Source organism: Trachymyrmex cornetzi, unplaced genomic scaffold (assembly GCF_001594075.2).
Source record: "Trachymyrmex cornetzi isolate Tcor2-1 unplaced genomic scaffold, Tcor1.1 scaffold313, whole genome shotgun sequence".
In the NCBI taxonomy this organism is placed as follows: Eukaryota; Metazoa; Arthropoda; class Insecta; order Hymenoptera; family Formicidae; genus Trachymyrmex; species Trachymyrmex cornetzi.
The window spans coordinates 169,574-194,274 of NW_017297828.1; the positions used below are offsets into that span (position 1 = coordinate 169,574).

The 24,701-nt window shown below is 36.1% G+C and overlaps 1 protein-coding gene across 2 annotated transcripts in view; it reads left to right on the forward strand.

Moving 5' to 3' along the window:
* The window catches only part of LOC108762650 (uncharacterized), a 44,608-nt gene that overhangs the window by 15,702 nt on the left and 4,205 nt on the right, over positions 1-24,701 (forward strand). For both annotated transcript variants that reach the window (XM_018509729.1, XM_018509728.1), the window contains 2 exons: positions 17,521-17,639; positions 22,468-22,561. In XM_018509729.1, the coding sequence (XP_018365231.1) occupies positions 17,521-17,639; positions 22,468-22,561 (213 nt within the window). The remainder of the gene's footprint in view (positions 1-17,520; positions 17,640-22,467; positions 22,562-24,701) is intronic.

Genomic DNA, 24,701 nt, shown 5'->3' on the forward strand with positions numbered 1-24,701 from the left:
GGTGAAGTAAAAAGATTGAGATTGCCATCTGTAAATTTACAAAATTGCAAAATATGCATTTTATGCAAAACATTCAGTTAAGTATTTTGCATAAACTTGCGCAGTCTAATGATTACTATAAGGCGTGTAAAAGACCTAGTGGTTATTTCGTGATACATACGTGTAGAGGAACAGTAAAGCATGTTGTATAGCAAAATACAAATGCTTTGCTTTCGTATTCTTTGTTTAGTTTGTTGAAACCCTTGCATTTTTGCCATATATCCCACCCATTATCTATATGTAGCAAAAATGCAAGATTTCAAAAAGTTCATTTTTTAATACGAAAACTAAATATTTCGGATTTCTAATTTTTTTTCATAGTAGTAGACAGTACAAAGTTTTTGCTGATATAGTTCGTTTATTTTAAACATAGTAAATAATACTTAATAAATTAAGTTTTTGATAGATGCGGCGTATATACCGGAGTTACCCTATATAAATTCACACAAGAATCATACAAGCATTTAAGATCCTGCTAGACCGTTTAAGGCTTTGATTTCTATAGTTTGCGTTTAAATTTTTAATATTTATATCAAATTTTTGGTAAAATACTGGTACCTATCGATATCGATAACGAATAAATATACAGTTTGGATATTGATTGCAGTGGTTGAAGAGCAATTACTAACAAAGTCGCTTTCAAGCTTGTGAATGATGATTGGTCGCGATTCGCGATGAACACATCGGGCGAAATTTCGTCGGCGTGATAGTCACGTTTTCGTGAGCCGTTATTACGCATTATCGATCGTTATCGCGCAACAATACCGCAAGTGACGTGCTAACGCAGTGCAGCGCAGTATGGGGATTAAACTCGCCATGACGAAATAAAATCGCGTGGTGGACGATGCGCGATTAGACGTCGGAGAAGGAGAGAAAAGAAGAGAGGCCAAAGCCAGCCACCGTTACCTTCTCGTTGAAAGGGAGTCAGCCTGGGAACAAAAGAGGGCGAAAGGGCCGGCGAGGGCGATGAGGAAGGTGGTTGGGGATGGTAGGGAGGGCGGCCGAGTGAATACGTATGTATACGGGGAGAAAAACGCAAACGGTGAGAGCGGTGGCAACGATAGAGGAGGGAGAAACGTAAAGAGAAAGAGAGAGATAGAAGAGAAGGCAAGAGGGAGGGAAGCGATGGTCGAGAGAGGGAAGGAGGGAGAAGAGGGAATCGCGGAAAAGAGGCAGGAGGGGTGGATATTCCAGGCTGCACCCCCGTGGCAGCAGTCCCAGCGTATCGCCATGGCAACCGACCCTGAAACACCCTCCGGCCGTCGCACTACCATCGCATCGGAGAGAGCTTCGCTTTCCGATGGCAGTAATAATGTATCCTCGCTCTCGCTGTACTCGCGTCCGTTGTTGATGTAGGTCGCAGGACGCGGTGCATACCGCGCGCGCGGGGGCGCAATGCACGCAGCCGTTTCCTCCCCCGAGACGCTTGCCAGGCGGGAGCGAGCTTTTCGTGCTGTTCCTGGACCACCCCGATATCGCGTGCCCCGCGAGATAAAAGCGCGCTGTATGTTGTATCTTCGTATCTTTGTACGACGAGACGTGTGTTTCGCGTAGAATATCTACCGGGTGTTCTCGTCCAACAGTCATTTTCTTTGGATTTGCTTTTTCATTGATATGATATCAATCGATAGTTTTGTAGTTTTGAAAAACCATTTTGTTAAACTTTTTTTGTTGAACTTGGAAAGTTCGGGAGAATAAATTAAACGATTGAATTGTTCGATAGAATTTATGATTTGCGACTTAATTATTAGGATATTTAATCCTCTAAAGGCAAACGTTGCACATTTGCAACATTTTATTTAAAATTGAATTCGGAATAAATTCGGGATCTGCGCAGATTACACTTAAGAACTAGAAATGTATTGTAGGTAGTATTAAACACTGAGATATAATACTTCTAACTGCTAGAAAGACCATATGTTGATATCATATATTGATATATATATAGCAATAGATTCTTCATTTACAAGTCATTTTTTAGCAAAAAGTTTAGTAAAAAAATTCCTTTTTTAACGACAAGACAATGCCGTATCTAGCAGGTTAATATCGCTCATAACTAAGAATTTATCACCCTAATATCGATATTAAAGTTACTTTACAATCTTCCTCGTGGGGGAAAAATCGATTTTGAATAATCCGATTTCAAAATTAAATCGGTCAGGCAAATACGTTTCTTCTTACTAAACGGATTGGAAGTTCATCATTTCAACGGATTGAAATAAATGAAAGATGACTTTTAATAATCCTGGAGGTTGGATTAATCGATTTGAGATAATGTTCCCTTGTGTCTCGTTTATAGACGCATGTGAACATGTGTTACAGCACCCGGTGACGTAATTCTTGCGTTTATGGTCTCACGTAGATACCGGTACCTTTTCGCCATATAGGATATAGAGCCCCAAAGAGGGAAAAGATACGACTGCCACGTCGCCATTAAGGTAATACGGACAAACTGCGCGGTGTTGTAATAATAACGTAATGGCTCGTGACGATCCTGTGTGAATTTACCGTATGCTGTCTAAGTCCCGTAATCGCAAGGATTCGCCATTGTCTTCGCGGTAGGGAGAACGAGAACGACAATAAGCTTTCATACTGATTGCTTGCACTCGGGAAATGCGCGTTTTTCATCGTATCGAATTATTGAGTTCATTTGTGCCTCCTTCCTTCCGGTACTCTGGATAATTTCGTATACAATCGTGAAGAAGCGCGTTTCCATATCTTTAATTAAAAAGCGCTGTTCCTTTTTCCCTCCTTAAATGAAGCTTTACGGAATTTGGCTCTGTCAACGTTGAAAAATGTTTATTTTACGCCGGTATTCTTCTTAAGAAATGAACAGTAAAATAGAGCAAGCTCGCATTTTCAGTTGAGATGCGGCGCGGTTCGTTCTACATCCATCCTCTTTGTACGCAACAATAACGTTTTATTGCGATTGCACCGCTGATCGATCCCCAAGGATGGATTTACTGCCGGCGGGTATAGGTCGAAATTTATGTCGGTGTATTCGAGAAGCTGCGAACGGAGTCGCTGGTCTCTGAAGGTTTACAGCTCGCTGCAGCTCGTTATTTCATTTCAAGCGATCGTGAGGAAAATCTGGACGATAATAACTATCATTTCCAGCGATTATAGATAAGAATTGCATCGCATATAATTTGTACCGCGTAATATAATTTTCCAATTCGCCGATTCCTAAATTTATAATCGAGTGAATATTTATTGAGTTTTATTGTAATTTGAGAAAATCCTAAAAATATTGTTTACTTTTAGAAGTAATTATAGTTTCAGAAGCATGTAGAGAGAGAGAGAGAGAGAGAGAGAGAGAGAGAGAGAAAGATTAGAAAAGTCTAACATTTTTTAAGAATTTCTCTCTCTCTCTCTTTCTCTCCTGCGCGATAGTCGTATCTTCTCTTGTCGAGAGAAAATTAGGGTATTTAGCAAAACGAGGTCAAATGTTGCGAAGATCTAAATATTACGAGATCGTGACGTGAGTCTCTTATCGTGTGGAGATCTACTGTGTCTCGTGCTGATCCCCAAAGGCAAAATGCCAGGCAATTTCGCACAACATATGTACGTCTGCTTTAAATATTATTATATATTACATTACTATATGACTCTGACGGACAGTATCGTTAGTCTTAAACAGAACGTTCTATATGCTGCGCGCTTTTCCGGCATGCCGCGGATTCCATTTCCCACTCGAATTATGCAAAACACGCCGGGGGAAAATAGACGCCCATGCGTGTATTCCGCTTCACCACACACGAGCCGTGCGATATTACGAGATATTACTAGGTAACGGGAAAGACCGGCGAGCTCTGCTTGGGGTGAGTTGACGCACGGTGCCTTTATAGCTTCGGAAGCCGTAGAATCATAATTATTCAATATAATTGGTTAATAGATTAAACTGAAAAAATTTGTTTCTCATCGATAAGGAAAGATAATATTTTTTTGCATTGCAATTAAATTTTGTAATAAAAATATTTTGTATTTGTCCGACATTTCTTCTGAATAAAAAGTCTCCTCGGTTTAATAATTCAAATCTTATTATCCTTCTATTATTATTTTAAACTTTTTTGAATATAAACCGCTTCATAAAGAGAAAACAATCGCTCCGTGGCAAAGGTCTTTCCACCTAAAATCTGAGCATTGTAGTGGAAGACAACGCACACAGATAAGGAAAGGAAGTTAAAAAGGATATAAAAAATAAAAAACGGAGAAAGAAAAGGAAATGCAGCTTGAAGAAAAGCACCTTCGCGTATTTGCTGATGTATTTCAGCGAGATGGGGGTCGGCGTTTTTAATCGACGCCACTTGTTTCTAACGAGCCTCTCTTGTTTAAGCCTCTTTACTTGCACTCGAACCATCACTCTTCCCTCGCGAGCATCCCACCGTGAATTCATTCAAATGGGCTAACATAAAAAAATAATTTTTAAGCGTTAATGTTAAGAGCGCTATTGACTATCTAATGTACTGACAATTATTTATTATAATTATTTATTAATAATGTTAAAAAATAAATCATTTCATTTAAAGTTAAATTATTTCAATTTATTTTTAATATGTTTATTATTATATTTTATTATATATTTTATATATGTAAACATTTTATTGTTATTTATATCGTATTTGCAATCTTTTATATTATTTTATATTATATTTTTGTATTTTATATTATTAGGTATACAATAAAATATACCACAATATATTTTAAATATGTTTAAAATATATTTTTTAAGAGTTAACACCGGATAATATTTTTATTTATTGCACAGAGAAATATCTCACAGATGATCTACCTTTCTTTGTTTTCTCGCTGACTGTCCTCTCGATCATCCTCACGTTTTATCCTCAGGTTTCCAGTTTGAAGAGGGGCTACGACGTTTCCATGTCAGCCATTGTGTCCTTTAATTTACGAGGCACCATCGAGTATGCCTCGTATGCAGAAAGCGAGCATGTGAAGGCGTCGCATGACAGCCTGCGAGTTAGTCTGACAATTTATGTCTATTATCTCATAAAATCTCATAAAAAGTAAGCTAAATTCCACAAGAATTAAGCGTATTACTGTCGATTTTCAGATATTAAAATTAAATATTATTATTACAATTCACAATTTTTTGACATATTCGTATTCATTGTACTTTTCGAGATAATAACAAACAACGAGTTCTTTGTTCCCGTTTTTTCCGGAGTGCAAAAGGTTGATGCCCGGTAGTATGTATCGAGACGGAAGTCCCGGTAAAACTCGATTGCTACGGTTTTAATAGATCATTAAACTCGACCGAACGAAGTGCGAATTTCACGGATAACAACTGGATGCAGTAGGTACATTGCGCGTCGCGCTTAATTGTTCTGTGATGTGTTTTTTCGATTAACAGGACGTGTTTTGCTGCTTTCGCAGAAAAATTGTGTTGCAACAACAATGAAAAAAAAAAATTTACACAGCATTATTTTCGTTTTCGGGATATTGCTCTTGCTTTCATATAATTCTAGGATTTAAAAATGCATACACTGCATGTTCATTACAAATATGATACATTATAATATATAAATAAAAAATATATATACTATATAATACATACTGTTTATAAATATGCAATAAGTATATGCATTATAATATACATCTAATTACACCATTTAAATTATGTCAAAATTTTAGAAGAATATTCAATAAATTAATTTTTAATTACACACACACATGCAAAAGTAACTTCAAATAAATGTTACGGACGGATTAATCTGAAACGTCAAAAATCCACATTGATATCTACGCGAGCAAATTAACAAAAACCTTTACAAAATGTTTCATTAAAAGAATATACTGTTGATTTCATAGTGTTAACCGTATAGTGTCAGCCGTATCCTTGATAAGTATCGGACAGAGAGTAAATTCGCCAGTGCAAATGAATGCTCGGGAAACAGCAATTCCTCAAGACGTAAATGGAAACTTCATGAGAAGAACCGGAAAAGGAAAAGAGACGAGGAAAGACGGCAACAGGATTGATTGAAATCGATGCCGTGGAAATCTCTGAATTTCTGTCGGGAAGCCACTTTCCACTGAGAGAGGGAAAGGAAGAGGGAGAGGGAGGGAGGAAGGGGGAGAGAGAGAGGGGGGATTATATATATTTTATATATATATAAAATGAGAGAGAGAGAGAGAGAGAGAGAGAGAGAGAGAGAGAGAGACTTACTCACGAAAATAACTTACGATGTCTATGTATATAGCTAGAAAGTACATTAAATCGAGGGAGAATGATTCGAAAAGCGGATAAAGCAAGATACAGACTATGTTTTGCTTGTTCATTCCAGTAAATTATCGACGAGAAATAAATTTAGGATTCAGTAGTAAATAGCATGTTTACATTTTCTAAATTCCCAGGTGCATTAAAAAGTGCGATTTCTTAAGGATTCAAAGTTTGTAGTATAGGTTTATATACGCATATCGTGCCATATAAAACACAATCTTTGACATTATCAAAATTATATTGTATATTATAAATTAAAATTGAAATTAAAATTGAAAATATATTAAAATATTAGTAAGATATCGTAATATTTCACAATAAATTGACTTCTATTTTCTAAAATAAAAATACTAGACAAAATCCCGTTGTATCTAATTAGATGTTCGTCAAGATGAACGAGAGAAATGAGGTCCAAATCGACATGGTACGATTTCTGATATTTTTACGAGAAAAAAAGCCGGATTTAATCCTGATGTATATTTATCGGTTGGTACTGCACATCGTTTGGCCCGTACCGTGTCGTTTCACTAGTTTTTTTCCGGAACAAGGCTAACCCGGAAAATTCTCTCGGCACTTTGTCTTCGAGGTACGAGTCACCAGCCCGCACGTGAGAAAGGACAAAACGAAGCGACCGATAAAACCCCGAAGAGCGCGCAGAATAACGCCGAAACGACGTAATCCGCACTGAGACTGCCATAAGAAACACAAAACTGTGACTGCTGTCCATTGTAAAAAGCTCTTTTTGTAGGTCGATCTATTATCTTATCTAATATCCCCATTCATATTTCATTAAAAATCATTTTATTATCAATAACAACAAACATTTAGCGTCGCTTGTGATTTATATTTATTTAACTAATTAGACACTCTAACTTTAAAATGCCCAGAAATTTGAGAATTTCTTAAATAAAAGATAAATGTTTATAAAGGGTATCTATTTTTGTTAGAAAATTTTCTTATAAAATATGATGCTTATAAATTTTATATTTGAAATTACCAAGTTCGTACAATTCACATCCTACACTGAAAGAAAAGATTGGTTGCTGCAACAAATTAGATGATTAAATATGGTATAGCATTTTTAATTGGCTGTAGCAACCAATTTTTGGTTGCGTTAGCCAATCGAAATCTTATATTGATATTGCGGATAGGCTAATACAATCAACAATTAGCTGCAGCATCCAAAAATTGGCTGTTGCAACCGATTAAAAATGCTATGCCATATCTTACGATCTAATTTGCTGCAGCAGCCAAAATGAAAAAATTTTTTCTTTCATTGTATTGACTTCTGTAGTTCCGATGTGATCTTAGTCGCTCACATTCTCAGATATGCTCCATATATTGACATTTATATGCCGTGTATATGTATATGTAACTCGCGCATAGTATGCCAAAGTTTCTATTGTTGCTTCGCACTTTGGCTAATTCCTTGGCCAAACTCAAATTACGATGTACGTGCGTATCCTGAGAAAGCTCGGTACAGGTGCTCCGTTGAAGCTTAGTTGGTACAGGCGGAATATCATATTCTCCTTTGTCGCGAAATGCAACAACGTTATTTGCATGCATTCGACGGCGTCGTTGCTAGCCCAGCATGTCCTCGACAAAACTTGCCGGAGTCGTCGTTGTATATATGATCTCGCTAAGTGACGCGACGATCTTCGCATGTCTACCGCGACATGCTTGCAGACACCGGTAATTCGAACCACCGACACACAGTGCGAACTACAAACTCGACACGACATTGGTAATCATGATTGTGTGGCGTTTGTTTCCCTCTCTCTGTCTCTCTCCCTCTCTTTCTCTCTCGCTCTCTCTTTAGATTATCTTGCGGATTATCGCTTTCCCCAGAGACAGCATCCCTCGACAAACGGACTTCTTATTTTCAATCGTCTACATAGATCGATCTTATGTAATATTGACAGGTCCGATTGATCAAAGTGGATAAAAGATCGGTGGACATTATCACATTTCAAATTAAGTTAATATCGATATTTTTAAATAATTAATGTATTTAGTGATTTTTGTTTGTAATTAATATTTTAATTAGAGTGATATTAGTAAAATATAACAATCTCTTATATATTTTTTCGCAAATTTGAGAAGATTATATGCTTGAGATGGGCTTCTTCAAGAATTGCCCTTAAAAAGTAAATATATTAATATTATTATTAAAGTATTACTTCAATGTTTGTATATATTTTACACATTGTGTTATATGCCATTATATATTGTTACTGTTTAAAGACAAAATTCTTATGATTCATCAATTCGTGCTTCTAATCAATTCTCACGGGCATAGCGCACGTTTGTAATGTCTAGGAGGGAAACGGAACGTACGTCGTTCGCCTCGAATTACAAGGCGAGCGAATCACGGCAAGTGCGATATCGGGTGTCCTTCGGATGCTTGGACATTGTACAGATGATATATCGATGCGAGGTTTCACCGGTCCCTCGGCATTCGCATTCGTGATTCGAGATCGTCGACCGCATTCACGTGAGGGTTTTAGGGACGCCGAAGGTTTTCCATGATTCGCTTCCGCACGATCTGTTAATCCTTTGCTATTTAATCTGATTTTAAACATACAGCTGTATAGCTTTATTTCTTTTGATATTATACAAAATTGTAACACCGTGGAAGAGCATTACAATTTATTATACTTGTAAAAATCGTATATTTTAATATTTTAATCTTCAATTATTTCAAATTTTTATTAAAAAGTTTTAAGATTAAGATAAAAATAATCTTTATTGTTAATCTAACTCGTTAAGTTGAATTGAATCATGTAATTATTTAGTGATTAGGTAAAATATGTCATTAAGTATAATAAAAAAAACGATTATTCTGTTTGAAATTCAGTGGCTTTTTGAATCTACTTCTGCATATAACAACGATTGTCTGAAACAGTAACGTAGGTACAAAAATGCAAATGAAATAACTCGAGTCGCCCTGAATTGCCGATAATGACGCTGAGTGGTCCTATAATAACTGAAATGAATAAATGATAACATGCGTACGGCATACGTAATAACTCGCTAATACATGTCGCTGAGTTTCGACGAGAACGTGGAAATAGGTTGAACAAATTTGGCGACGCGAACGGCGATGCGTATATGGCGGCGTAACGAACCGAGTAATCACGTTAATACGTTAATCGTGCCCCCTAATTAATGGGACTCAATGCAAAAGCTATATGTTATTCGCAGAATATACGCTATTCTCTACTGTGGATTAAATAATTCATTATAATCACTAATATATATATATATATATATATATATAGCATATATTCTATGAATAACATAGTTTTTGCATTGAATCCCATTGATTAGGGGGCATAAAGCTTCATTATCGAAATATAGCTTCCTTTTTGATTATTAGAAAAAAAATAGAAATATGAATAGGTAAAAAAAATTAACAAACTATTATTGGAAAATTTAATAGAAAATAGAGAATTTTTACATGTCACTCATCTGCTACAACAATGATATAACTTAAGAAAAAGTTTTCTAGAAAATAAATTTCAATATATTTCGAATTATTAAAATATTGTACTATATTAATTTTGAATTGCAATTTTGGTTATAATAATTGATTATAGAAGAATAAAAATGTTTTTTTAAGTATGTTGTTCCTCATTTTTTTATGTTTCCGTTCTTTTTGTGTAAACAACCAAAAAATAGCAATTTTTTAATTATGTCATTGTTATAATAAATAAGCGCTGTAATACTTTATAACACTGAGAAATAAAATTATAAGTATTTAGAGATTTGAAATAAAGACATAAGATTACAAAATATTCAAGAAGCTTACATCAATACTACGTTTGACAGTATCTCCGTTTGTAATACAGACGAAAGGAAGTTCAACGCAGTCACACGATGCAATCTAGGAAATCATCATACTATCACAAAGGAAGACTGTAAATATACATCTTCCCGTGTGACCAATTTCTCTTGACGGATTAATCATCAGGCCTCAGTTCGCGCGACTTGATGCAGTATGTACAATACAGTAGCAGCACGTCCCACGATCGCAATTCACAATCAGCTAATCCCAGGCGAAATTTAGGTGCCGGCGCAATTCGCCCGGTCACGGAGAAAGCTGTCCGATACTTCATTCTGACAAGCAGATGGACCGAATCAGCGCGGCGCGGTGCATCGCATCACGATACGTCGAACAACGATGCCATTCCGTCGAATCGCTCCTCGGAAGGACAATGACGTTTATCGTCAGTCTATCGATTTTACGTCCGCAGTCCATTAACCCGGGATTGGATTCGCGATCGCTATGCGCGTTCGTTCCCTCGAAACTACGAACGTACAATCGGCGGAAACTTCTTGACTGTATGTTATCGCATTATACTTGGCTGCTTAATGATCAGCGATATAATGGAAGATGGAAATTTAATTAAGTTTCGTTCACGATAACGATCAGATAACTATGTTCGATGTGTGCTGTAAACATCAGGATCAATAAAATTTTTCGCGAAATACATTATTTTTTTTTTTTAGAAATGATAAACGCGTTTCAAATTACTCATAACCCTAAATTGATCGCGGTTCTAGAGGAAAAAAAATTACGAAAAAGTACAGAAAAACTACACAGATTGAGACAAGATCTTAGAAATTCTTAATTTTTCGTAGTGGGACGTAGAGTGGCGTTGTTTGAAGACAGAGGACTTCTTGGTTTTTCAAACAAACAACGTTACTCTACGTCCCACTATGAATATCTATAAAAAATTAAGAATTTCTTAGATCTTATCTCAATCTATTAGTTTTTCGTAAAAATTCGTCCGCCAGAGAATCATCTCGTTCTGAGAGACACTGGTCTAAAGAAATGCCTGCAGAGCCATTGTCACGAAGGGATGCCGCGCGTCCAGCGTAGCGGAGCTGGGATGGGATTATGGCGGGGCAATGGACCAAACTACCGGATTATCGAGTAAACCGGCATCCCCTATGCGCAATGTGCGGCCAACACGGTCGCACGAATAGCGAAACGCGGGCTATCGTTCACCGATGACGATATCCTCGCCTCGCTTGCGAAACTGCAACCACGCTTCAGCGGTTGCACCGCCGCTTGTGCGTCCGAACCGGATTTTCCGAAATTAAGGTGAGCATGATACGACGGCAGTGAGCCATGCACGATAAAGCTGCCGTGGCTGCATTCGCGCGATACCTTTGACACTTGACAATCCTGGCACAAATTGATATTAGGTCGACAATATCTGGTATCAATAATGGATATCTAGTCGGTAACATCTAGTATCAATAACAGGACTACTTGGTGTTTGTTGTCCAAGCTATAGAGCTATAGATATAGGCTGTTTCACAAACGTACTGTCTGAGGAAATACGACATCAACAGCGAAATAACAATGAATATTTTAATAAATTAATATAGTATGTAAAAAGTATTCAAAACACAACGTATGACAAAACGTATAGTAGGAAGAAAATAAAATAGAATAAATTTTCAGGATGAACTGGTGAAAAAGTTAAATTTTAATTTGAAATCGTTATTGATTTAAGATCACCTTCAAACATGATTAATTCATTGTTCATGCATTATTTATTTTGAATTGATATTTTGCTCGAAATAATCAATCGTTCACCATATCACCATATAACCATATTCGATAGTGTACAATATTTTAGCATTCTTTTCTCCATTTTATTTTTCCCTCTGTTAACACATTATAATATTTCCATTTAATTTTCAACTTAAACATAAATTAAAAGATCTCTCCTCTCAATGAAATTTTGTATTGCAAAAAACTATATTGTACTTCATTATCGATTGTTATCAATTAAAATTGCTCTCTTTCCTGTTCAATTTCGTCATTAATGAAACACGTTTGCTCGATAATGGCACTCCAAACGCGACCTAATTACGTCAAATATTTCTCCAATTGTCCGCGCAGTACATACTTTGGTGAACTTTTTTGTGAACTACTTGTATAAAACGCGCGCGGAAAATCGATCGCACAAAATTATAATGGGCGTTAACGTCGTTTCCGACGATAATTAAGCATGCTTCGTGACACGCGGAAGTGGAGCAGGAAAATAGATGACGGGCGTGACTGAGGAAGGAACGTTGCAAAATTCCGGTTGCCTCCCTGTGATTTGAGGGATGGTAAATTACCGAGAAGAGAACTCGCGAGCGCGCTGCAGAAAGAGAAGAAGGAAGTCGTGGCGACGACGCCAACCGGCGCGTGGAATCCACTTATTCAATCAACGGTACTCAGGCCGACATAAACGCGACAGTGATCTTTGTGCGCATAATATCGGGTGCGTTGACGACGGTTGTTCCGTTCCTCGTTATTGCAGTGTGTGAACGCGACGATAACAATGCAATCGCGAGACTCTGCATGAAAGTGCAGTGGAACAATTTTGCAGGTGCAACAGCGGGTCCAACCCATTTTTTCGATATTCCGACTCGAAATGAATCTTAGAGCCGAGAAAATTAAATTCGTGAAACTTAATTTAGCCCCAACTTTAATTGCGAGAGCATTAATTGCAGGAGAATTGCGACGTTTTGTGCGAAAGAATTTTAATATCTAGGATTTAAGTGTGAAAAGAAAAATGAAACATAGGTTGGTTTGTTGTATCTCTGAATTTTGCGATTGATAATTATTTTCATTCACTCAAAAAAATGTGGATTAACACCATTGTTCCTATAATTCTTACCATTCTTAATACTATGAGTGTTAAACTATGATGTCAAATCTACATATGTAGTATTAAATCTACGTCTTATTAATGTTTAAATCAATATTAACACGGTGAGACTTATATAAACAGTTAAACACCGCAAGTAAATCGACATCTATATTTTTTAGTATTCATAATTATATCAAATTTATTCCCTTATTTCAAGCGTTAAAGATAACTATCACGCGACAGTTGAGTTTCCGATAAAAACGACATAAACAAGATAGAAAAAGGTTTTCATTCCGCAAAAAAGGAAACCATAACTACGACGGGCAATTGGAATCGTTAATGCACAAATTGTCCGCCTCTGGGCGCTTCGGTGTTTGAACGCCGATAAATTTGCATGTTCGACAGGAAAGGGCAGCCATTACACAAGCCCGCGACCGCTTTCTGATCGTTTCCGATCCGTGAGAATTGGTTCAATTTGTTCGATTGTTCTTATACAAAGGAGGAAGGAGGATTGCAATTGTGGTTGACATGTTCCCATAATCGCGACATTTATAATGTAAGCATTTATAATGTATGACAAAATGACATACACAAAATGTTGTTATTCTCTCGTAAATTTGAATTATAATGGATGCTGTTTGAAAAACATGTCCGTTGTAGTAAAGCTTTTATTAATTTCTCTATTGAAATTTAGTCAACAGTTTGTGAATTGGTTTACTCGTTCGGAAAGGAAAAAGTCCTTAATGTCCTTAATAAACAATAAACACTCTTTCTGAGATCAGATATGCGTCGTCTTGGAATTACGAAATATACGGGTGAAAATTACAGAAGCAAAACGGAAAAAAGGGCCGGAAAGAAAAATAGATGGAAGAAAAGAGCGCGGAAACTTTGGCCGAGAAATTCTGTCCTTCGTCCCTTCGGCTGTTTGTATTCCACCCTTACTCACAGCCCTTAGCAGTCGCAGTTGGTTCTTTTTGCTCTACTTTGCACGTGCACGATCGTTTACTTTTATTTTACTTTGTCCGAACTTCGTCCTTATGATCCCCATCCATACTCGAGTTCGAAAACGGAAATTGTGAGATTCATGCGTGATCCTTGCTTATTAAAGCAGTAAAAAGGCGGATATTGGCGCGTCATTCAGTATTTCCCGACACGATATACAAATAATTAGTGGGTCAAAATATTTCTCGATCAAAATTAAAAAGCCAGTCTAAGCTTCAATCAGTTTCCGCCTGATAACTCAATAAATTTAACTCGACGGAAATCCGAGAGCTGTAAACATTGATCTTGCGTTTTTTTTGTTGTCTCTCTAAAGCTTTCAATTACTGGTTAACTATATTAAAGTTTTTTCCGAGGAGAACTGAATTATAAGCTGTTTACGTCGAACACGATTTAGGTCAATTTCGAAGCAGACCTTAATACCTTAATACCTTAATATCCTTATTTATTTGTGTTTTAATAACAATAAACAGAGAATTAAGAACAATTAAACTAACTACAATTAAAATAAGTAATTATATCCAGACTGAATTAATTAATCATATATAAAATAGCAGAATATATAATACGTTAAAAGACTGTATCATGATGGTCGGGTCAAACATAATCATGATATAACACCTGCCACGCGCTATAATATAGCGCAGCATAAAATGCTAAATAACGAATATCTGACCGAATAGATGCGAAAGCACTATTCCGACTAATGCGATTCGATGATTCGCGAAACATCATTAAAGACCAGTAAACTCGACCGTGAAGCACGTTCGATTGGTTGCTGCGGTATCGAATCAAGAGAAAGAGAAAGAGAGAACAGTAGAATCGACACTGCAAACGTAATCATGTGAATTTGATCGGCGAGCAAGCGGATAATTGCGCCAGTCTATCGCGAATTGTAATTTCAGCTTTATACATACTTTATAACCGCAGGATAGATTTTCCGCGTTGCAGAAATGTGCTCGGTTTCACCGTGTGATCGTCATATATGGGCAATGCTATGCAAAAGTTGGAAAAACTAACGTGTGGGAAACTTCGCGAAACGAAGTTAACTCAGTAATATGGAACTTTAAATTTTTAATATATTAAAGTCCAACGGAGGATATTTGTTTGCGTACATGTTACCGTAATTTATTTCTCAACTGAGCTAGAAGTAGAAATACGTACTTTTGAGCTGACATTTAAATATAAAAAACTTGCGGTTTTATGAATCGATCCAACCGAATTATGTATATAACTGAACTGAGAGATGGATGGAGAGAGAGAAAATTTAATTTATTAAAACTCATTTTTATGTAAAAAAAAATCTACAACAGTAAAAATAGTTTTTGTAATGTAATCGAAATCAATATTTGAAAAATGGAACTCAATTTTATACATAACATTATGTATATAGATTGGAGCATTCGGCAATCAAAATCTAATAAAGTTCTGAGGATCGTTTGATTACCACGCGTCGATTTGACTACTATTGGAAACGAGAATAAAAAATAAAAAGGAAAAAACAGGGAACGGACGTTAATCGTGAATTTGTTGCACTCTCGACTCGTATCGGAATAGAGGGACGAGGTGGAGGTTCATCTGAATCTCGATATTCCCGTTTACGTGGCTGGAATGCAATTCCACGAGATTCGATAAAATCGCGCTTTCCCCCTTCTCTCCTCTTTCACTCACTCTCAGAGAATGTCCCCGCCGACTGTTCCGCTGTTCCGGAACGGCAAATCAAGAAATTTTGGCAACGAACTATCTCGTGGTAACCCGAAAAAGACGGAGGAGTGAGAGAGAGAGAGAGAGAGAGAGAGAGAGAGAGAGAGAGATATCCAATCGTCGAGAGCAACTCTTCCAACCCTTCATCTTTTTGACTTTTCCGTGTGTTTCTCTTCTCGCGTCTTGCTACCCTCACTCTCATAGCTCGAGGGAAGAAGAAAGTGCATTCTTGCTGACAGATGGCAATTTACGACGTATCGTAATTTCGACGGAAATGCATGGTTATCTCGCGGAATATTTGGGGTGCCAGCAAAACTGTTGCCAAGGGAGCTTTGCAGATGCCAGGTAATAGTAATGAAGAAGCGAAATGGTTTATGTTGATAAAGCGAAATATTTGCCTCGGTATGTGATTCAATATTGGATTTGCAGCGGGATAACGGAATTTCACATAACTTCTGGGATAACATTATTTTATTAATTTCTCATGGAAATATTATATTAAAAATACTGAAAGATGAATATGATGCATATATAATACTTTCATCGTTAGAGTAAAATCTTACTCTAAAAAATTATCTCACTCTAAAAGAGTACACTGAAAGAAAAAATTGACTGCTACAGCAAATTAGATGGTAAAATATGATGTAACATTTTTAATTGGCTGTAGCAGCCAATTTTTGGTTGCATTAGTCAATCGAAATCCTATGACATTGCAGATAGGCTAACACAATCAAAAATTGGCTACTGCAACCAAAAATTAGCTGTCAATTAAAAATGCTATGCCATCTAATTTGCTGCAGCAGCCAATCTTTTCTTTCAGTGTAGTTATAAATATTTAGAAAATTTAAGTTTCATGATTTCTATAACTTTGTTAACTATAGAAATCGGCATTGGAATCGATCTAGGCGAACTAAGTTTCACGCAATCCACCAGTTTCTGCCAAACTGTCAAGCGAAAGAAGAACAACAACATGTTTCTCGTGAGATATGTGTACCGATTAAAGAGCGATTTATCCACGTTTGCGGTATAGAAAATCCTCGGGATGACGGATGCCTGTATCGCGTGCGAAGGAACCGTAGAAGGAGGAGAAAGACACGACGCGACGATTCTTCCCTCTTTGTCGCGTGCGATAGGGAGGAAGAAACAGTGCTCGGTGTGTGGTTTCAATATTTCGGTCACATAGCCGAGGTTCGGGAAAGCCGAAGAGCGGAAACCGGATCACCGGGGTGGGATGCATGGGATGGAAGAAGGTCGAGGATTTTTTTTTCTCTCGCGAAGGGATACGTTCGACAGCAAGGCGTCCTCCTCCTTCTGCGGAGGAACTCCAACAAATCTTCCTCGGGAAGCCTCGAACTCGTCGAAGCGCCGCGAAGAAGTCCCGACGAAGCCTTTTTTCCAATCCCGTCTACTTTATTTGAGAGTGCTATAGCATCTCTCGAGCGAGCTTACTATCGACGTTCCGCGTTCTATTATCCTACACCGAGAAGAAAGAACTGCTTAGTGGAACAAAATACGTTCAATTGAGAATAAAATCATTTAAGTGAGTCACGTAATTAATGTGACATGTTTTGTCAATAAAGATATTATAATTACAATTACGGCGCATTAATAAAATTGCATCGGCATATATAATAGGTTGTATAATTGATGTGACATGTTTTGTCAATAAAGATATTATAATTACGACAATTACAGTGCATTAACGAAATTGCATCAACATACAGTTTGCTCGATAAACTCGATATATTTTATTAAATAAGAGTTACATCGCAGTTCACTCAAGTAGACTTTCTTCTCAGTGCAATGTTTTTACGAGTACATTTGAAATTTTTTAGTGGGAGACGATGAAATATTCAAAACATGACTCACTCTTTGTCGCAGGTCCTTTTGTTCCCCGAGGAGGGCTGGGCGAGAAGCGCAAGTAGTTCCTACTGGACTCTGACGCCGTTCTGGTGGAGCCGGAGCCGGTGTAAGGTCGTCGAAGTCGCTGGAACAAGAAGGTGAGAAAGTTATTATTAAATTACAGTTGCGTCACCAAATACAATTTTAATAGTTTAGAAATAATGTACAACCCCTTGAGCATCTCGTATTTTATCTGACAATTCCGCGATTCGCTTCAAGTTATCGATTCTTGTCCGTTCGTTTATATCACAATTATTATGTGATATCCGTGTTTACAATAGGTAATACGAACCTTGACGGTTCGAGATGCACGTCGTGTTATCCACATCGAGATAACGAGCTCATGGGAACATATCGTGTACGTAAAGTGGATAGAGGAGGATAATGGGAACGGAGACAGAATACCGTATAACCGGGGTAAGATGAGGGTGAGACCTCTCTCTTCCCGGCGGTCGTATCACTTTGGGAAACTGGGGCCCGTCTAACTTTCCGACGTCCATAGATTTCGGCGCCGTTAAGGTCGCCCAGTTGGCGGTCGAAGCCGATAAGGGCTCGCGATTTATAGCGATTCGTTCGATCGCGCGCGTGCGCATGTGCAGAAGAAAAGACGCCCTCATTGTCTTCCTTCGAATGCTGAGAGCCATAATAAATCTTGAAGAGGTGGAGACGAGTCGGCAAGCAGGCTTTGGACCCATGCGATAAAATCGCGACGCTTTACGACGCCTGGGATCGAATGTTGTACCTCAAACTCTCGAAGAAATTATCTCGCGTTCTTTTTCGTAAAAAGATCGCTTGCGAAAATATTACGCGCAATATTTACGTTCATAATTAATAAAATATACTGAAAGAAGATATTTAAATATCTTTTGTTCCCATAGTAAATTATCAGTAATAAAAGACATTAAATAATATTTATTTTAACTCTGTACTCAATTTCTCTTTTCATTGTTAAATTCATATCAAATTATATCCAATATAAGTTATTTTTAATTATTTTTGTAGTACTGCTCTTAGTCGATATGTTATTAATTTAACTAAATAATGAAGTTGAAGAATTTAACTCAAGAAAATATATTACAATATATAAATTTGTAAATAAACAATGCCTAAATTCTAAGCAGAATCGTAAGGCTGGTAACATATTCCTAATAAGACTTGTAAGAATTTTTAAGTGCTTATACAATATTTTTACAGCTTCTTACTAGCCATAAAATTTATAAGAAATCGTAGATATTTATAAATAATCGTACGTCTCACGATATATTCATAAAATTAGAACATTAGTCATAAGTTCTTACAAATTTTACGAGAATATGTTACGAGTCTTACGATTCCGTTTAGAATTGACCCATAAATTTGACTTAAATTTAGTTTATCATTTACTAATTGCATACGTTAATACGGACGTCGTTCGCTTTAAAACTAATCGTAGGAACAGACTGATTTACATTTTGACACACACGCAAGTTAAAAATAACAAAAGTTTGTTTTTTTAATTCAAAAGATTGAGTTGTCATTGCTCCTTTAAGGTATCTAACAATATTAAATAATTTATTATTTCGAATAAAAAGATCTCTAAATAAAATATTTCTTAAAGAAGCATTTAAACAAAAACATATCTATTAGTATTAAAAAAAGTATTATATAGCTCGATCATCTTATCATCTATATCAAAGGTGGAATATCAAGAGAATTCGTACTAAAGGCTTTACTATATCCGTATACAAGCCAGACCCCGATTGATGCATGGTCAAAATTGACTTCGAAGGCATCCTTAGCGTGGCATAAACGTCTCCGTAGGATCGGACGGAGTTTGCGAAGACAACCGAACTTGTCTAAATATCCCTCGGCTCTGCTACGGATGCCTGTATTCCTGGTTTCACAACAGTAACCGAGCTACGAGAACCGGGCTGCTCGTCTTAGTAAACATGTGGTATAACGGCTCTTGGCAGTACAAATCAATTCCCACGCCCCTATCCGTGGACACGTGTACAGTTCGCGTTATTCTCTGACAGGGATGCAAACGGTATTATGCCGTGACTATGTACTTTGATTGATTATTCAGTTTACTTCAATCTCTGTTCCAATCCTTGCAGAAAGACGTTCAGATAGTTTTTAGGTCAACGAAAATTTTCAAGATTGAAATATCAAGATAAAAGCCACCTGAGATATCGGAAGTCGTTACTCGGATTTTCAATCTTCGTTGCTTGGTCAACAAAAATTCTCATGGTTAGAGCAGATATCTATATCTATACCTAAACCGACTCAAATCTCGGAGATTGTTACTCCATTCTAATCTTCAATCGTTACTCGGTCGACAAAACTTTACCAATTTCACGTTGGAACATCGAGATAGTTATATCGAAATCCAATTGATCCCCAAAAATTACTATTTTATAGCGATCCTCATCATTGCTCGGTCAACAAAAGCTTTTACGACGGGTTAAAACGCGACGACAGTTCGATCTGCTCGTTGGTCGAGGAAATCTCACCCATTTATCTTCATCCAGGATTTCGACCTCTCACACGGTGCAATCGACTGCAACCAAATCCAAACCGATTGGGGATACTCGACAAATATGTCGCAATGAGCTCGTCAATTTATCGATAATAAGCCAATACATGCTCTAGAAAGCAAACAATCTCTCGAGAATATCGATAATATAACCACTAACATTAATTATCAACGTAATTATTGTCGCTGATTGGAGTTCGTGATTTTACTAATTGACATTTGTGATTTCACTCAGTTCATTTTTCTTTCAAATTCATACTTATTCCTCAAAAAGTATTCTTGTTACAATCTTATTAATTTACTTCTTCTCTCTCTCTCTCTCTCTCTCTCTCTCAACTGATAGACACTCATTGCATAATTATTATTTATGATATTATACGTCAGCTTGTGGATACACGTGATCATCGTTATAAATAAATAGGATTCAATCTCATTCTCGCAATTAATTTTTCTTTTTAATTAATAGACATTAATTTTAAATATTCGAACGTTCACTGCTAGTTTATACGTATGTATTAAAAGTACTTCGTACGAGATTGTCGATAACGTCAAAGTTGAGAGATCGAGAGTCGAAAAACGTCCTCGAGGTGTGTGTTTACATTACGGGCACACGAAGTCACTATATCTACTATGCCCGTATTGTGCGTAAACGCTAGGAAGTGACGTCTACGTGCCTTTCTTCGACGGTTCGGATTTTCCCTTTCCCTTCGAGAAAAGCCGGAGAAATCAAAGCAACCGGTGCGGGCGCGACGGACTTCGAGCCGAGTGTCGGATCTGCTGCCGTTCGCCTCAATGGAAGCCGTTTAAACTTTTAATGATCGTCGCCGGTCCTCGAGAGGTATCTCCGCCGGAATAAGCCCCTCGAGTCTATCATGCGGGTGTTGGTGAACTCTAATGCCTCTCCCTCTTCCGTCTTCCGTTCACTTTCTTTATGCAGGAAAAAGATTTTCCTTTTTCTTAAAAGTTTTCAGATAGAAATTTTAAATTTCATGTTCTTTTATTCTTTTTATTTGCGTATATATCATTATTTAATTTATATTTAAAAAAGGAAAAGAAAAAAAAGTATCTTTTCTATAAAAATGTATATCTTTTAAATTCTTTAAATATAAAAAAGAAAACGTAGTTTTAATGCGAAATTTTCATATATAAAATTTTTACATATGCTACTTCTAGAAAAGATTTGGAAAAACAATATATTTTTCATAAATGTATATAATATAATAATATATAGATCTTTATTTCACTTTATTAATACTATCTATTAAAATATAAAGAATCTATGGTTTTTCTTATACATCTTTTTTGTAATAATTATACAAAAATATAATAAATATAATAAAATTTGAAATATACTTTAATGTATTCCTTCCCTTTTCTCTATCATATAATAATATTAAAGGGCCACGTCTCTTGTCACCAGTCAAGTGAAATTTCCCTTCGTCTCCTCAATCATTCCCGCTCCATGACTTCCCCTCCGTTCATCGCTTCGATGGAGATCACAGCGTGGCCTAAAGACATGGCACGTAGCTAGCGATAATCGTCAATTAATTTAACAATGCGTATTCAAGATAGCTGATGGTCCTCAAAAAACCCAAATCAGCATTCAAAATGCAAAGCAAACACTTTCATCGTTCAATAATAATTTTATACTAACACAGTAGATTGTAATATTAATATAAGTTACACAGAAATATAATTCCTTAATAATTTTAATTAGTAGACATCGGATTCTTATGCAATTTCATATTTTTTTAGAAAGCAGATTGGAAAGTAATATAAAAATATAATTTTTTTCTCAATAAAAAAGCATTCTAAAAATGCATATTTATTTGTACACATTGTACATATTTATGCAAATCTGCATATTTTGTGCATGTCTGCAAAAAATATCTGCATAAAAATCCTATGTCTATTAATAAGTATGAGGAAAAATATAATGAAGATTAAAATAATTAAGAAATAAGTTCAGTCTTATTACCGTCGTAATATAAACAGTTTTCGCGAGTTTTTACAGAAAGATAGAAATCAATAGAATCGCCTTCTCACGAATGGCTTTTGTAAGCATACACAATGCTTTGGCACCCTTGCATAGTACAATTCGGGACAGAGGATAAGAATCGAGGGTGTGCTGAAATCTCCTTCGTAAGGATTACGTCAAAGGATGTTAAAACGAAAAGCGGACAAGCTATAGACGACGAACTGATAGCTCTCTGCTTATATTCAATGTATCAAAATCGATTGCGCTTTTTCTCGTTTGACGTTTCTTTCTTCTTGATAATATAGGACGCGTCCCGGATTCCCATCGTTCTTTGTATCCATGGATTTTTCTACTGAGTTAAAATCGATTACCTCGTACAAAAAATATTATTGGTCATAAGATTTCAATTCAGGAAATCGTGATTGTGTTTTAGGTATAGTACTCAGGCGAAGATGGTAGACACGGGTACGGGCACGCTTTATATTATCGGTTCATTCAAGAGGATGACTACCGATCCCGATTTCAAGGTATGAATTTATACTATAGTTAAATTTTTATTAAATATATATTTTCTTTAACTTTTTTAAGTGTCAATTAATTTTACTATTAATAAAAATAATCTACCAATACAAAATATAGGACTTTGTAATTCGTAAAATTTTACAATTGCTGTATCCTGTAGTTGCTGTTAATGAAATGGATAATAAGGCACTAGACTTTCCTATCGTAATTTGTTAATACAATAATACGTTTTATTAATTAATTATTAACAAATCCGTCTCTTATCGTGCCTAGTAAATAAATAATATTTAATCTTTTTGAAGATTGCAGTGCGATGTACTTTCCTGTACTACTTTTTTTTACTTTAATTTAAAATTATTTTGAATAAAATAATAATAAATATGTATATCTATAAATATATTATAAATAAATACATAAACCATAAAAGCTTCTTCTTATTAAGAATGCAATTCTTTTTATATAAATTTTTTATCTTCTTACTTTATTCCTTAATATATGCTTTTAATATATATCGCTCAAAGGTTTCAGCACATCTTAAGTTTTTTCAATTCCATTTTTCATACAGACGTAAAATATGAAATTATGATATAATATATTTTCTTATTGTCAATCACAGAAGTATTCAATAAAGTCGCAAATTGTTGAAAAATAATTATAAACGAAAATTACAAATACATTTCTTAAATAAACAAATATATACACTGATTAGAAGAAATATTGATTTCAATTTTGATATCCCATTTTCGGGGCTATTTCGATTCCAATAAATATTTGGATATCATGATGAACAACAATAAGAAAATAGTATAGAAACAGTATTCTTGCAGAAATTAAACGCCAAATGAAACACTGAAGTCATTAATAATACTTAAAGAACTTATCGACAGAATAGGAAGAGTTTTCTAAGTGGTTTCTGTTATCAAAATTTAAAGCTGGAAGAAGTAAAAATCTAAAAAATTAGTATTTTCTAATTTTAGTGAAAATATGTAAAAATAAATTAAAAAAATATATAATAAAATAATCCATGCAAACTGTATTCATATTTTATTCATTATATTACGTTTCCATAAACGGAGAGTATGCTGAAACTGTGAGTGGTAGTGTATCTACATATTTTCACTTGTGTTTATCTATGTTTACTTGAACAAAAAACATGCAATTCATGCTACAAAGATAACAGTTAATTCATTAAATAATAGAATTCAATTCATAAATTTAAATCATATTTTATATTACACTAATTATTTTTTATTTCGTTGAAAGAACGTTGGACGAGGCTCGCACAATCCTTCTAAACGATGCACCAGACGCAGTTATATCGGAAGCTCGCAGTCCGCCTTGGCTAATCTGCAGATTGTCGGATTATGAAAAATTTTGTCTCTGTGATATTTCCGCTCGCACCGGCAACGCATTCATGGCGCCGCGACGCAATCAACATATCTCTACCTCGTCTTTTCGCATAAAATAGTATCTCCCACTAAATGCGCGCGTGCAATTTTTAGATGCTTCTATCTCGAGAGCCGAAGGTAGCAGCGAGACGATAATTAAATAAATATACGACAATGCACGCGTAGAAAATTTGATATCGCTGCACATTGTAATGCGCGCGTGCACGTTCGTTGTTCCCGTTTCCGCAATTACGGAAACAGGTCGCGCGTTTTCTGCAAACGAATTAAACGAATTGAAGAATCTCGGTTCACGGATGTCCGTCCCGGTGACACGACTACGTGAATTAATAAGATCGTTTAAGGGGATGCTGGAGTGACGGTCAAACTTAATCAAGGTCGATAGTACAGACTTTGTTAAATTTCAAATTCGATAATAGTGACAACTTTCATTCATTTCTTATACTTATCATATATCGTTGTGTCTCGCTCAAACGCATTCATCTGTCCTTATCTAACATATTGCAACCCCATCTCTTAGAAAGACATCAACTAAAATACTGCTCGATTTCATGGCTTCACGTCAATTTTATTCGTAGTATACGAACGAAATTTTTGGCGACTCTTTTCTCTTATACCAAAGCCTCTATCTCGTTTCTAAAAGCATATAGGATTGTTCTTCGAGGTTTTCTGTAGGCTGCTGGCTACTTATTTTAAACGGGTAAAATCTGAAACTCTTATATGCAGCACATATTGTGAC